The sequence below is a fragment of the Ictalurus furcatus genome, chromosome 5 (genome assembly GCF_023375685.1).
Source record: "Ictalurus furcatus strain D&B chromosome 5, Billie_1.0, whole genome shotgun sequence".
Taxonomy (NCBI): domain Eukaryota; kingdom Metazoa; phylum Chordata; class Actinopteri; order Siluriformes; family Ictaluridae; genus Ictalurus; species Ictalurus furcatus.
The window spans coordinates 6,016,685-6,029,487 of NC_071259.1; the positions used below are offsets into that span (position 1 = coordinate 6,016,685).

Sequence of the window (12,803 nt, forward strand, 5' to 3'; positions counted from 1 at the left end):
GGTCTTCACATTGAAAACTGTTGTGTTTAGTTCTTCATCTTCTTCTTCTTATTCATTAATGTATTTATTTTTGCCCAGCATCTAGGGTTAATGCATGCAGTACTCAAGCTCCTACTGATTAGCTAGGTTTGGTTAGATGTTGTGTGTGGACAGGCGTCACAAGCGCGCTAACCCCGCGGTGGTGTTTTGTGCTTTTACAGAACAGACAGTGGTGTGATGCTCAACAACACATAAAAGAAGATGGTAAGATAGATTTTCTCTAAGCTAAAATGTGTGTCCCTACCTGTGATAAGCACACTGTTGATTATGTAAGCTCTCTTGTTTCACAGATCCGGATCGCTGCTCTTAATGCAGCCTCTGAGACTGCAGATGAGCACGAGGATCACTTTAGAAGTGCAAAACCGAGTCAGACCAAGGAGGCTCAGGCGAGTCGGTTTATCCTTACTGTTATCTTGGTAATGATGCAGTCAGATGCGTTGGAGCTCTGTATTAATTCAGTCTTTCTGTCATGATGCGCCGCAGGAAGCAGAGGCGTTTGCGCTGTACCACAGAGCTCTCGACCTGCAGAAGCATGACAAGTTTGAGGAGTCGGCCAAAGCCTATCACGAGCTCCTGAAGACGCCGCTGCTTAAGGAGGTGCACATGCCCGCCTCAGCTTGTGAATTACACTTGACTTTGAATGGGCTTTAACTACTGTATTTACTCGATTCTGCCTTTATCTCAGGCGGTGGCATCTGAAGATGAGAAGGTTGGGCTGAAGCACCCGGGGCTGATGCTGAAATACTCCACTTATAAAAACCTGGCCAGCCTCGCTGTACTCAGGGATGACCTGGATACAGCTACAGACTTCTATGTGGAGGTAAAAACTCATCACACTCATCACATTTATGAATGAGTCACATCTAGCCCCATGATGCAAGAAGCCTCCGCTTGGGCCAAAGAAATGCTGGTTCCTGTATTGAAGGGCTTAACTGATTTCCTCTACAGATAATAGACAGCCAGACTAATAAACAGACAGACAGACAGGCTGTAGACAGATAAACAGATAGACAGAGAGACAGACAGACAGATAGCTAAACAGAGACAGATAAACAGACAGACGGATAAACAGAGAGATGGACAAACAGACAGATAAACCGAGACAGACAGATAGGCAGAGATACAGCATGAGAGATGGAGAAAGTGATGGATGCTCATATGAAAAGGCAGCTTGTGTGAAACACATGCTATAACCATAACAACAGACCTCTGCTTCTCCCTCCCACATCAGAATTTTCCTCATCATGCAACGATGGTGAGATGCTTAACGCTGCTTATTTGACCCGACATGTTAAGCTCCGTATACTTTGCCAACTATTGCGAAGGCAATATTTCAACCAGCACCCAAACAGAACGGTCTGGTGTTATGGCTAGAATTTAATTTAAATCTAAATGAAAAATTCAACATTTTTATACTAAGAAAAGACCATTTTTGAGACAGTGTTTAATTTAGCAGCCATCTGTGTATCCATAAAACACGAAACTGGACGAACCTTCGATGAGAATTAATCTTTTCCTCCTCCTTGCAGGTAGCCTGGTGTTGTTAATAGTTAGTTAGCAAACTAGGTAAAGTTAGCAAAGCCAGCCAACTGACAAAAAATGTTAGTACCATTAGGTGAATGTTTGTTAGTGAGAATACACAACATGACATTTCCTTGATATGAGATTTACACATCAATCCGTTCGTATCCAGCTCGACAAATGAGGCCCGTTGTTAGCATCATGGCTACTTATAAAAGTAAATATAATTTCGATGAGTGTCTCAGAGTTGTGTTGCTGATGTATCTGTGTGTGTCGGTTTTTGTGCAGGCTGTCATGCTGGACTCCACAGATGTGAACATGTGGTATAAGCTGGGACAGGTGGCTCTGAGGAGAGTGAGCATCCCGCTGGCTCGTCATGCCTTCGAGGTGGGACTGCGCTGTAACCCCGACCACTGGCCGTGCCTCGACAGCCTCATCACTGTCCTGTACACACTCAGTGACTACAGCTGTATGTACTCCCTGACAGGTTTTTTTTTCCTTGTTGTTGTTTAGCTCTGTGTTTGAGAGTGTTTATTCTCAAAACCTAGACTTATCTGTCTTATTTGTACTAATCTACTTTATTGTATCTCAAAGCACTGCTTATTTCTCCTAGTAAATATATTGGCGGTTTATTTGGCTTAATCGGTTGCATTTAAAGAATAAATTGGTTGTCATTGGTGGCTGGTTGGCAGGCTGCCTGTACTACATCTGCAAGGCTCTGGAGAAAGATATAGGCTACACTAAAGGCTGGGTGCTGAAGGAGAAGATCTTCGAGGAGCAACCCTGCCTCAGACGAGACTCCATGAAGTTATTCTCGAAACTGTACGTCCACGTGTTTCCTGGAGAGGCCTGATAATCACACAGATCTCCATATATAGAGAAATCTGACTGTGATTATGAGATTATGAGTTGCTTTGTGTGTGTGTGTCCGTCCTGTCTATAGCGATATGACCATGCACTACAGTGATGCAGATGAGCAGGAAGCTCACAGTATTGTAGAGGAGGCATTGGAGCTGAGGAGACAGAGGCAGGCAAAACTGGCACCACCTCCTCTGCAAGACCTACAGCTGGTGGAGCCCATCAGACGCTTCACGTGAGTCACGCGTATCAACTACTGAATAATAATGAACACCAGGCATATGTGGATAAATATTAATTCAAGATTGAGACGCTGTGAAAGGCACACCACAAATTGTTTTCTCCTGGTTACGGTCATGGTGGAACACAGAGGATGAGGAATGCATACTGGGCAGGATGCACAAAATGTTATTTATCCTGTTAGTGAAGCTTTTGTTATGGACATTTTAGTTTATTATATTATCACATTTTCTGTCACTGCAGTTGGAAGAGCGTAGGCGAGAGCTTCCTGGCCATGTACAAACACCAGAACGAGTGCCTGGTTCCACGACCCGACTTCGGTCGCCGAATTGACCTCACCATGTACCGCGATCCAGACTGCGTCCTCCAAACACCATCAGACGCCTCCCAAGCTCAGATAGCCCCAGCCACAGAGTCTCCCCATTTGTCCACCTCTGCTCCAGCACCCGAGCCTCTTCCTCCACCTCAGGCAGACTCCAGCAGCCCCAGTGCCAGCCAGTCCATGCCCTCTGAGTATCCTCTTCAATCACAGGCTCAAAGCAGCAGCAGCTCAGGACAGCTACAAGTGAGCCAGAGCTCCATGGAGGTTGGCACTGCTGCTACAAGCATTACTGCTGCTCCTGTTTTGAATGGTACTACTACTACTCCTACTCCTTCTAGTATTACTCCTGCTGCTGCTGCTACTGCTACTGCTAATACTGCTGCACCCCTTGGTGGTGAGTAACATGCATTGAGTGCTCATTTAAAGCGTGTTATAAATGTGGGGTATCTGTTGCGTGTTCTGTATTGGACATTTTTACCTAAGGTTTTATGAAGGCAGACCATGTGTAAAGTGCAGCCATATGGCACTGAAGCAAATCAATGAATGTTTTCTTTAAAATCATTCCGTTTGTTTCAATACTTTTTGACAGATTTCGTCTTAAATAGTTATTAGTTATTGAGTAGTTACTAATTATATATCGTTTTCCTTTTCTTAATATTTTACGTTAATTGCCTACTAGAAATGCATGTTTTGAAGAGTTTTAACCAATAAAGATGTTCCTACAGTTCTCGCCTTACCTCTGAACGATAAAGCGAAGAAGGTCACCAAGAGGAAGAGAACAATGGAGGACTGTGGAGAGATGGCCAAGAGGAGATCTGCACGTGTTCGCAACACCAAAAGCAAGAAGGAAGAAAAGATCGACTTCCAAGAGCTGCTGCTTAAATTTCTACCCCCACGGTACCAACATGCTTTTTTAAGGCTTATGTATGTTTACTGAAGGGTTCATGTTAATTGTCTGTTATTAGTAGAGATCGACCGATAGTCGGTTTTACCGATATTTTCCCAGATATTTTTCTGTTATCGGTTTTGTAATATCGGATCCACCGATAAATGGTTTTTGAGAATTGCGCACAGGAGCACTATTGCAGCATTAAATCTGAGGAAAGATGGTGTGCGCAGGTAAGGTATACTTGTTTTTGCTTTAATTAATAAACTTTATTAATGCAAAAATTAGATGTGTTACATAAATGCTTGATATGTAGTTTAAGCAGCTTGGCGCTAAGGAAAAAAAACACTTTAGTAACAGTGCACTTTAATGTTTGCACTCTTTCAGACTCCTCTATTTATTGGTGTATAAATAAGAGGGGTTTTGTAATCAAGGAGGAAGTGAAATGGACAAAATTGTTATAAATAAAATATTTTGTTCAGTGGTGTTATCACTGTGTCAAAAGCAGAAGTAAAACAATAAGTAAATATCAGTTATCGGGCAAATAAACATGCAAATATCGGTTTTACAAAATCAATATCGGTCGATCTCTGGTTATTAGTTAAAATTATTGTGGATGCATGTGTGATCTAGAGTATATGTGTATCTCTATAAAAAGGTTGAAGAAGTTTGATGAGGATGAGGAAAGCTTCAGTAACATGGACACACAGTGTGAGGCGAAACCCAGCTCCAAACTTAACCAGGGCACCGGGTCGACCCTCTCTGACTACATCAGCTCAGCAGAGAAAGGTAGAGAGTCAGATCTGTTCCCATTCTCAATGTTTCTGTCTCTCTCTTTATACATACCCAGAGCAGTAGCTGACGGAAACACACGATAGAAAAAGGTTCGTAAACGTTCAAACGTAAGCATGCGTACTGTGAATGAAAGACGATCGGTCTCTATGAATTTATGTACCGATGCATAAATGATCTTGTCAGCTTCCATTGACCTGAATGTTATGTTATAGGTCAAAACTCTAGTACTTTGCTTTTTACTCTCTTTTTGCCACTTCATCTCAGCTTGTAGTGACTTTTGTCTTGCAGAGTTAATGTTTGGGTGTTGTTTCACAGAGCATGAGGAAGTGCACTCCTTCCTGCTAGCTAACATGGAGAACGGCGGCATCCTGGAACTCCTCATGCGCTATTTAAAGGCAATAGGGCAGAAGTTTCTGGAAGAGTGGCCCCCCGGTTTGAGCGGTGTGGTGACTGAGATCTACAACTGCTGGAGGCGACATAGCGCGGGCCTGCCCAATCCACTGCTCAGAGACTCCAACAACCAGCACATCAAGGTGAGAGAGACAAATTAGAGATTAGCCAGAGACAAATGCCAGAGATTAGCCAGAGACAAATGATCACTTATTTTTTAAAAATGTATTTATTTATTTGTGGGTTTGTACACCTTCATATAGGACTGTTATTTTTGTTTGTGTGTGTGTGTCGTAGGAGATGATGATGATGAGTTTGTCCTGTATGGAAATGCAGTTGGAGCAGTGGGTCCTTTCTAAGGGAAAGAACAGTAAGATCATTCAGCTCACACCTCCATCCACACAATAACCAGTCTCACTAGGGTGGGTGTTTTTATTAAGTCCATCAGAGAAGTTTCTTACTGGAATACTACTCAAATGTTTATAATGCACAAAAAAAGTCCACATTTAAATTTGTAAGATCGATCTTATTTTCAAGATTTACTTGCCAGTCTGAAAATGCATGTCGGTTACGGTATCATTTATTTTCCCATTTTAAATGATGTATGAATCTTCTAATTAAGCAAGAACACAATCAGATAACATGAGACACTTCGCTTAACTGTGGACAAATCTTAAATGTGGTTCTTTTGGTGCATTACATAGGTCGTACCCTACTGAGCATATTTAGGTAGCCATTTGAATTGGAACCATTGAATCGTAACCATTTGTGATTCGATCTGCTTGTTGGAGGTTTCACGTAGATCAGATGTGAACAGGGCCAAGGACAGGGTGGAGTGACGTGGCCCATCGCCAAGCGTTACTGTTACCACCTCAACCTTGTTTTCCTATAACAGCACCTCTCTTTTTATTCTTTTTATACAACAGCAGTTTTCCACAGATTATCTTTATAATAAATTAAAGAACGATGTTGTTATAGATAATTAATCAACGCTTTCCAAACAATCAGAATGGAGAATTCAACAGATCTGTGGTTTATATTGTCTGATCAGCGTCTCAGAGGAGGAACGTGTCTGGGCACGGGGGCGATCACGGCGAGCTGGACAGCCAGGAGAGCCGCTTCCTGACTGATCTGTACATGCTGATCATGGCCTCCTCTCAGGCAGATGTGTTTGAGCGAGACTGGCTGTCCTTCGCTGTCAGAGTGCACTGGCTTAAAGCTCGGCACCTCGCTTTTCAGGTAACCGATACAAAAGTGTTCCTGATGCCTGGCTTAGTTCTTCTTGGTTCCTTTATTAGTTCACATGCATCATAGTTTTCGGTATTGCGTCGACTATGTGAGCTTTATTTCAAAATTTAAATTTAATCTGTGAATGCTTAGACGTAGACAGAATAAGCCTAGTGCATTATATTCCTTACACTTCTGTTGCACTTGTAGGGTGACATGGAGGAGGCACTGGAGCGTTACGATGTGTGTGTAGGGCTACTGAAGAGCCAGCCTCACGTCAGTGATGGTGACAAACTCTCCATCCACATGCCAAATCTTTGTGTGGATTCAGCCGTTTCTGTAGAGGAGGTACTGTGTTTGTTTGTGTGTGAATATATGAATATATAAATAAATGTGTGTGTGTGTGTGTGTGTGTGTTCCCTCCACGAATGTGGCACCCTTGGTAAATATGAGCAATAAAGTCAATGCATACCCTCTATATCCCTGTGAAACTGGAAGTCATGGTCGAACAATTTCCTGTTCATAGTCACCCAGGTGTACTAAAAAAAAAAAAAATAGAGAGTAAAATATCAATGGGAATATACGTCAAATATATTTTTCTCATATGAATTCGTAGGGGTGCCAATAATTGTTGCACACCTATATTTAACAAAGATTTTTTTTGATAAACTTATGTTGTGTTTGCAATTGTTTGATATCCATGAGAGCAGAGTATTATTGTGAATTTGTTTTAACAAAAGATCAAAAGTTTAAACTATAAATAAAATTTTTCACAACCTCCTTTACCAAGGGTGCCAATATTATTTTTTACACCTATTTGCACTTAAGCATAGCAGATGGCCAGCTTATCCATTAAATCATGGGCATATTTGCTTTAGTAAAAACACAGAGGTGCACTGTTGACTGCAGCTTATGATGTATGAGGTATGCCTGCAGATTTTTTTTTTTTATATTGAAATGTTTTGTCTGTGTTTAGATTGAGAAGAGACTGAAGTCTCTGGAGAGGTGCCAGTCACTGGAGGAGATTCAGAGGCTGTTTGAGACCGGCGACTACCAGTCTGTGGTGAGATTACTTCAACCCACTCTAAGCTACGGGCCCAGCTCAGCACGGCCTAAGCCATTGGAGTACATCAGTTCAGCTCCTGAAAGACCAGCACAGCTGCTGCTGCTTCAGGTGATACACACATACACAAACATTTATACACAGCTAGCTCTCTATTCAAATACTCACTTCACTCTCTCATATCCCAAAGGGTTCCTTGCTTCGCATGAAGGATTATGCTCAGTGTCTGGAGAGTACTGAGGTGGCGCTGAATGAGGCCATGCAGCACATAAACGCCATGTTTCCCAGCAGCCCCTCTGCTAAGGAGGAGTGGGTAGCCACAGTGACGGCCATGCTGCGGGGAGTCGAACAGTGCATCACAGAACAGCCGTGCCTTCTCACCAGCACAACAGGGACCACCAACCTGCCTCGCCTTGCCAACAACCTCATACAGGTGTGTGTGTGGAAAATTTTTTAGCATGTGCCATCACTGTCTGATAATTCTTAATAGGGCTGAAATGATATTTTGATTATATTTATTTGATGACTCTACGAGCATGCCTGTGTATACTGGGTTTAACTGAAAGACTGTAAAATAGGGTGTGTGTGTGTGTCTATGTCTGTTCTCTCTGTAGCTAATAGCCTGCAGCATGGTGTTGCCTGACGACCCTAAGGAGCCTCACTTCTCCTCCATGCTGCCGTGGATCCTGCTCTACCACCTGCTCAAGCCGGGCGAGGCTGAGCTTGACTGCACACTCCGCCAGCACCAAGCTGATGATGATGATGATGGTATATTCCACAAATCACACCACTAGGGGAAATATCATCACATAATTATAACCAATTCATTTCTTTCATTAGAAAACTGACATTTAATTTACAAATTTTTTTTTTTTTTTTACGAATGACTTGGAGCGAAATATTCTGAAAAGTAGCCGATAAGTGTCCAGTGTAGGTGGGAACTCCTTTAATACTGTTTAAAAAGCATCTCTGGGAAATTCCTCAAGAAATCGGTTGAGAAAAGGCAAATAATACATTTCTGGAAATTCAAGGCAAAAGGGGCATCTACTTTTAAGAAGCTAAAATACTAAATTATTTTGATTTATTTTGGATTTTTTTATCACAACATAATTCCTATAGTTCCATTTGTGTTTTTCCAGAGTTTCGAGGACTTTAATATTATTATTATTATTATTATTATTATTATAATTATTATAAAATCTGGGGGGAAAATAAAGAATGAGTGTGTCTAAACTTTTGAATGGTAGTGTTTGTAGCCATTGCAACAGCATTCAACAAAGCACAGCCATGCAGAGTGCACATGGCACCGATAAGGAAGGAAGAACATTGGTGTTTCCATAGCACTGTGATTGGGATTGGTATGCGTGTCTTCTCTAGATGACGACAACCCCCTGTTGCCCTCGTCTCTGATGTTGTTAAACACCGCGCACAAGTACCTAGGCCGCCGCTCCTGGTGCTGCAACTCGGACGGCGCACTGCTCAAGTTTTTTGTGAGTCTGAAGACAGTGATAACTTTTTCTGAATATCACCACACACCTTCTACTCCCAGCTTAATAAACAGTTTAACTGTTTGTGCGCCGCAGGTGCGTGTACTGCAGCAGAAGCTAGCTGAAGCAGATGCACTGCCTTATAAGGAGGACCTGGAGACGGCGCTGGAGCAGTGCTTCTACTGCCTGTACTCCTACCCAAGCAAAAAGAGCAAAGCACGCTATCTGGAGGAGCACTCTGCACCACAGGTAGTCTCCCAGTTCCGTTTCAGTTTTGTGTGCATCGGTCTGGGAAAACCTGTAGGAAGACTCTGTGATTACTAACATGCCTATAACATGTTGAGACCTAGTGTAAGAACCTATAAATATCTTTCACCAGAATGACATTAATTAAAGTACACATCTTGGCTCTTACATTCAATCTAGATCAGCACATTCATTTACTACACTGTATTAAAGTAAGTGTTAGCAAACGGTACAGCTGGGTTTGTCTGTTTAGTCAGGCATAAAGCCCGAAAGATATGAGTGCAAGAAGATTTTCACCCCATTTTCCATAGAAGTTGTTTTTTTTTTTTTTTTAAATTATAAAATGTGCTTCTGAAAGACTTTGGTAAGTGTAAAAATATTTCTAATTATTATTCCATAAGTCAAGAACATAAAGTCTCCTGCAACCCCCAGTGTGCTACTTCCAGGTACAGTTGTATGCCTATAATCAGAGTACGATAGCTGTAGGAACAGAATGCGTCAAAGGCATCAGAGATCGACCGATTATCGGTTTTACTGATATTTTTCCCCATATTTAAGCATTTTTCCATAATCAGATATCAGATTTTATAATATCGTCTCCACCGGTAAATGGTCATCTTATGGCCGTTTTGAGAATTGCGTGCAGGGCTGCCATTGCAGCACTGAATCTAAGGAGAGACGAGTCAACAACGTGTGCACAGGTAAAGTTTACTTGTTTTGCTTTAATTAATAAACTTTATTTAACATAACAGCCATTAATGTACAAATTAGATGTGTTACATAAATGTAGTTTAACTCTTTTTTACCAGTAGCCAAAAAATGTAACTCTCGCCTGTTTTGTTAAGTCGTTTTCCATTCCGCCGGCGGAATGTACTGGTTAAAAGCAGCTTGGCGGTAAGAAATAGAGACAGACTCATGGAGGCACGCAATAGGTTTACCTCATCGAAGCTTTTATTGAAAAAAAGACACTTTAGTTACAGTACTTTTTATTTTTTGCACTCTTTCAAACCCCTCTATTTATTGGTGTTTAAATATGTTGTTTTGTATGCAAGGAGGAAGTGAAATTGCCAAAATTGTTATGTAAAAAAAACTATTTGTTCAGTTCAGTGTTATCACTTTGTCAAAAACAGAAGTAAAACAATAAATAAATATCGGTTCTGCATATCGGTTATCGGGCAAATAAACATGCAACTAATCGTATAGCATCGGTTATAAAAAAAATTCAATATTGGTCAATCTCTAATAGGCACGCACACAAAAACGCCTTTACAGACAAAGAAGGTAGTTGAAAAACCGTTATAAAGCCCATCCCAAAGGTACATGGTCTCATTTGCCCGTACGTTTGACTGTAGCTCTTTGCTCTACAGTGGCTTTGATTGCTCTGTGTTTTGACTCAGGATCTCCCGCTTGAGTTCCAGCCCCCCCCCCCCCCTTTCTCTCTCTCTCTCTCTCTCTCTCTCTCTCTCTCTCTCTCCCCGCTTGATTACCTTCTCCTCTTGGCTCCTTTGTGAGCTTTGTTACTTAATGAGTTTACAAGTGTTTTCCCAGAGCTAATTAGGCAGCTGGGTGGCATGAGGTCTGCAGCAGGCTGACTCTGCACTAATCAAGCGATTGATTCTCTTGTTGCCACATACATACACACCCTCGCTATTCACTGCTCTTCTTCGAGGGGAATGCCCTGCATGCATTCAATAACAGGAGCAACGGAGGACAACTCGACTGTTTTCTGACTCGTAGCATAATCGTTTTGCAATTAAAATGGTGAGGAATGACAAGTATCTGAAGATTCGCAGTCCTTTTAACTTTCTCTTACATGACAGTTCATTAGTAAATAAAAATATCGTAATTGTCAGCAAATTGCTGTGATATAAGAGGAATAAAACACTTTGGCGCATGCTGTTATTGGAAAATAATCAACTCCAGGCTCTCAAACTTTCTCTATTACAGTATATCCGGCTTATTTTGCTAAGATTACAACTTGAGAAGAGGGCAGGGGGAGACATCCAATAAAACCCAGCAGATATTGCCATCTTCTGTTCTCTGATACGGTAGTTTAATAATTCCGTAATTTGGCACTGCATAGTCTTGATTATGTGTAATGTAATGAAACTCACTGCCATCGTATCTTCATTATTATTCCCTTGTGGTGGCAAAGCACTCACCATCAGACACTAATCCTCCCCATCACAACTTACAGTGCCGTGCATAAGTATTCACCAACCTTGAACTAGTCTACATGAAGTCTTACAAGCTGAAATGTACTTGATTGGGATTGAAATAGGATTTTTAATATTTGATTTCTGTAGTACAGCGTGATTTAAAAAATGTACATACATAATTATGACATACAACACTGTGACACTGGAAAGTGTTCCTTCAATGGTGAAGAAGGAAAAGTGTGAAAATGCTTAGTGAGGCATGTACTTTATACGGCTTCTCTCTTTGCTCGTCTCTGTCAGGTGGAGCTGCTGTGGAGCGACGCTCTCTTCATGTTTGAATACTTCAAGCCGAAGACCCTGCCAGAGTTTGACAGTTACAAGACGAGCACGGTGTCTGCGGATCTAGCCAACCTGCTGAAGAGGCTTTCCGGAATCATCCCTTGCTCCGACAAGCCTATGCTCTCCATCGACCAAGTATCAGCCTACATAGAGGGAGGAGCACTCAAGGTCTGAATCCATAACCATTCTTTTAGTCCTGTTTGGACCCCTGAATCTGCCTCCTCAGCCTCCACTAATGTGCTTTTTTTTAGTAATTGTGCATTACATCTGCGTCGGTTTAAAGACTCAAGAATGCAGTGTCATAGTGTAGTGACTTGATGAGAACATAGAAACTGTTAGACAGTATTAAAGCAAGACGGCTAGCTAATGCCACCTAGTCAATGCATAGATGTCAAATGGCTTAAATTTCAGCAATAAGTTCAGAAACATTTTGAAATGACTGTATTCACAGCGTGAGTTGTAAATGTAAGTAATCTGACAGCGCAAATGACATTAATGGACTTTGTAGATTTTACCTCATTTTCTTTCTGTCTCTAATTACGTAATTGCATAGTTAATCATTTATATGGAGCCTGACAATGTAATGAAATTTTAATAAGTTAGGTCAAGTTCATAGCTAGTAATAACCATTGATGGTTCAGATGTTTATTGCTTTCCAGGACCGGATATAATATCATGTCTCCTGCTACAGATCAACTAAATGCTTGAGGAAAAATCTAGCAATCAAGCCAAGCATAGGTTAAAATGCTAACCATAACTTATCTTTAACACTCAAGCAACAGTTAAAATAAGAAATTGGCAGGAGGAGGTAGCCCTTTTGTATTATTAGTATACTTAAACATTGCATTTTCACCTTGTTTATAGGTTTAATTTTGAATTTCTCTGCATGCCATAAAAGTTATTTGTCACACCCAAACCAAAAAAAGACACAGTTGATATTGATCTACAATATGTAATCAAATAGCTATGCCTTTTGTGTGCTTATCCAGGCACCATCACTCCCAGAAGGAACCCCTCCAGCGCCCCCTCTGGTCAATGAGCTGTACTACCTGTTGGCTGACTACCACTTTAAGAACAAAGAGCAGGCCAAAGCCATTAAATTTTACATGCACGACATCTGCGTGTGCCCCAACAGGTCAGTCCTGAGTGTTGTTTGACAGTGTTTTTCTTAATTATTATTATTTTTTTACATATTTGAAAAAGGATAAATTTTCTTATTTATATTTGAAAT

The 12,803-nt window shown here is 41.3% G+C and overlaps 1 protein-coding gene across 2 annotated transcripts in view; it reads left to right on the top strand.

The window, feature by feature from the left end:
• cabin1 (calcineurin binding protein 1) overlaps window positions 1-12,803 on the top strand; it is a 66,941-nt gene that overhangs the window by 2,470 nt on the left and 51,668 nt on the right. Inside the window, exons 3-23 of one of the 2 annotated variants that reach the window (XM_053624440.1) lie at window positions 201-243; window positions 330-425; window positions 523-636; window positions 725-859; window positions 1,849-2,029; window positions 2,253-2,382; window positions 2,504-2,653; window positions 2,902-3,374; window positions 3,706-3,877; window positions 4,525-4,655; window positions 4,977-5,194; window positions 5,349-5,421; window positions 6,103-6,290; window positions 6,489-6,626; window positions 7,255-7,452; window positions 7,532-7,774; window positions 7,956-8,109; window positions 8,719-8,831; window positions 8,925-9,077; window positions 11,534-11,740; window positions 12,562-12,707. In XM_053624440.1, coding sequence (XP_053480415.1) covers window positions 241-243; window positions 330-425; window positions 523-636; window positions 725-859; window positions 1,849-2,029; window positions 2,253-2,382; window positions 2,504-2,653; window positions 2,902-3,374; window positions 3,706-3,877; window positions 4,525-4,655; window positions 4,977-5,194; window positions 5,349-5,421; window positions 6,103-6,290; window positions 6,489-6,626; window positions 7,255-7,452; window positions 7,532-7,774; window positions 7,956-8,109; window positions 8,719-8,831; window positions 8,925-9,077; window positions 11,534-11,740; window positions 12,562-12,707 — 3,416 coding nt within the window. In that variant the 5' untranslated portion in view covers window positions 201-240. Of the gene's footprint in view, window positions 1-200; window positions 244-329; window positions 637-724; window positions 860-1,848; window positions 2,030-2,252; window positions 2,383-2,503; window positions 2,654-2,901; window positions 3,375-3,705; window positions 3,878-4,524; window positions 4,656-4,976; window positions 5,195-5,348; window positions 5,422-6,102; window positions 6,291-6,488; window positions 6,627-7,254; window positions 7,453-7,531; window positions 7,775-7,955; window positions 8,110-8,718; window positions 8,832-8,924; window positions 9,078-11,533; window positions 11,741-12,561; window positions 12,708-12,803 lie in introns of both variants that reach the window. The other variant, XM_053624439.1, reaches the window with a different exon arrangement.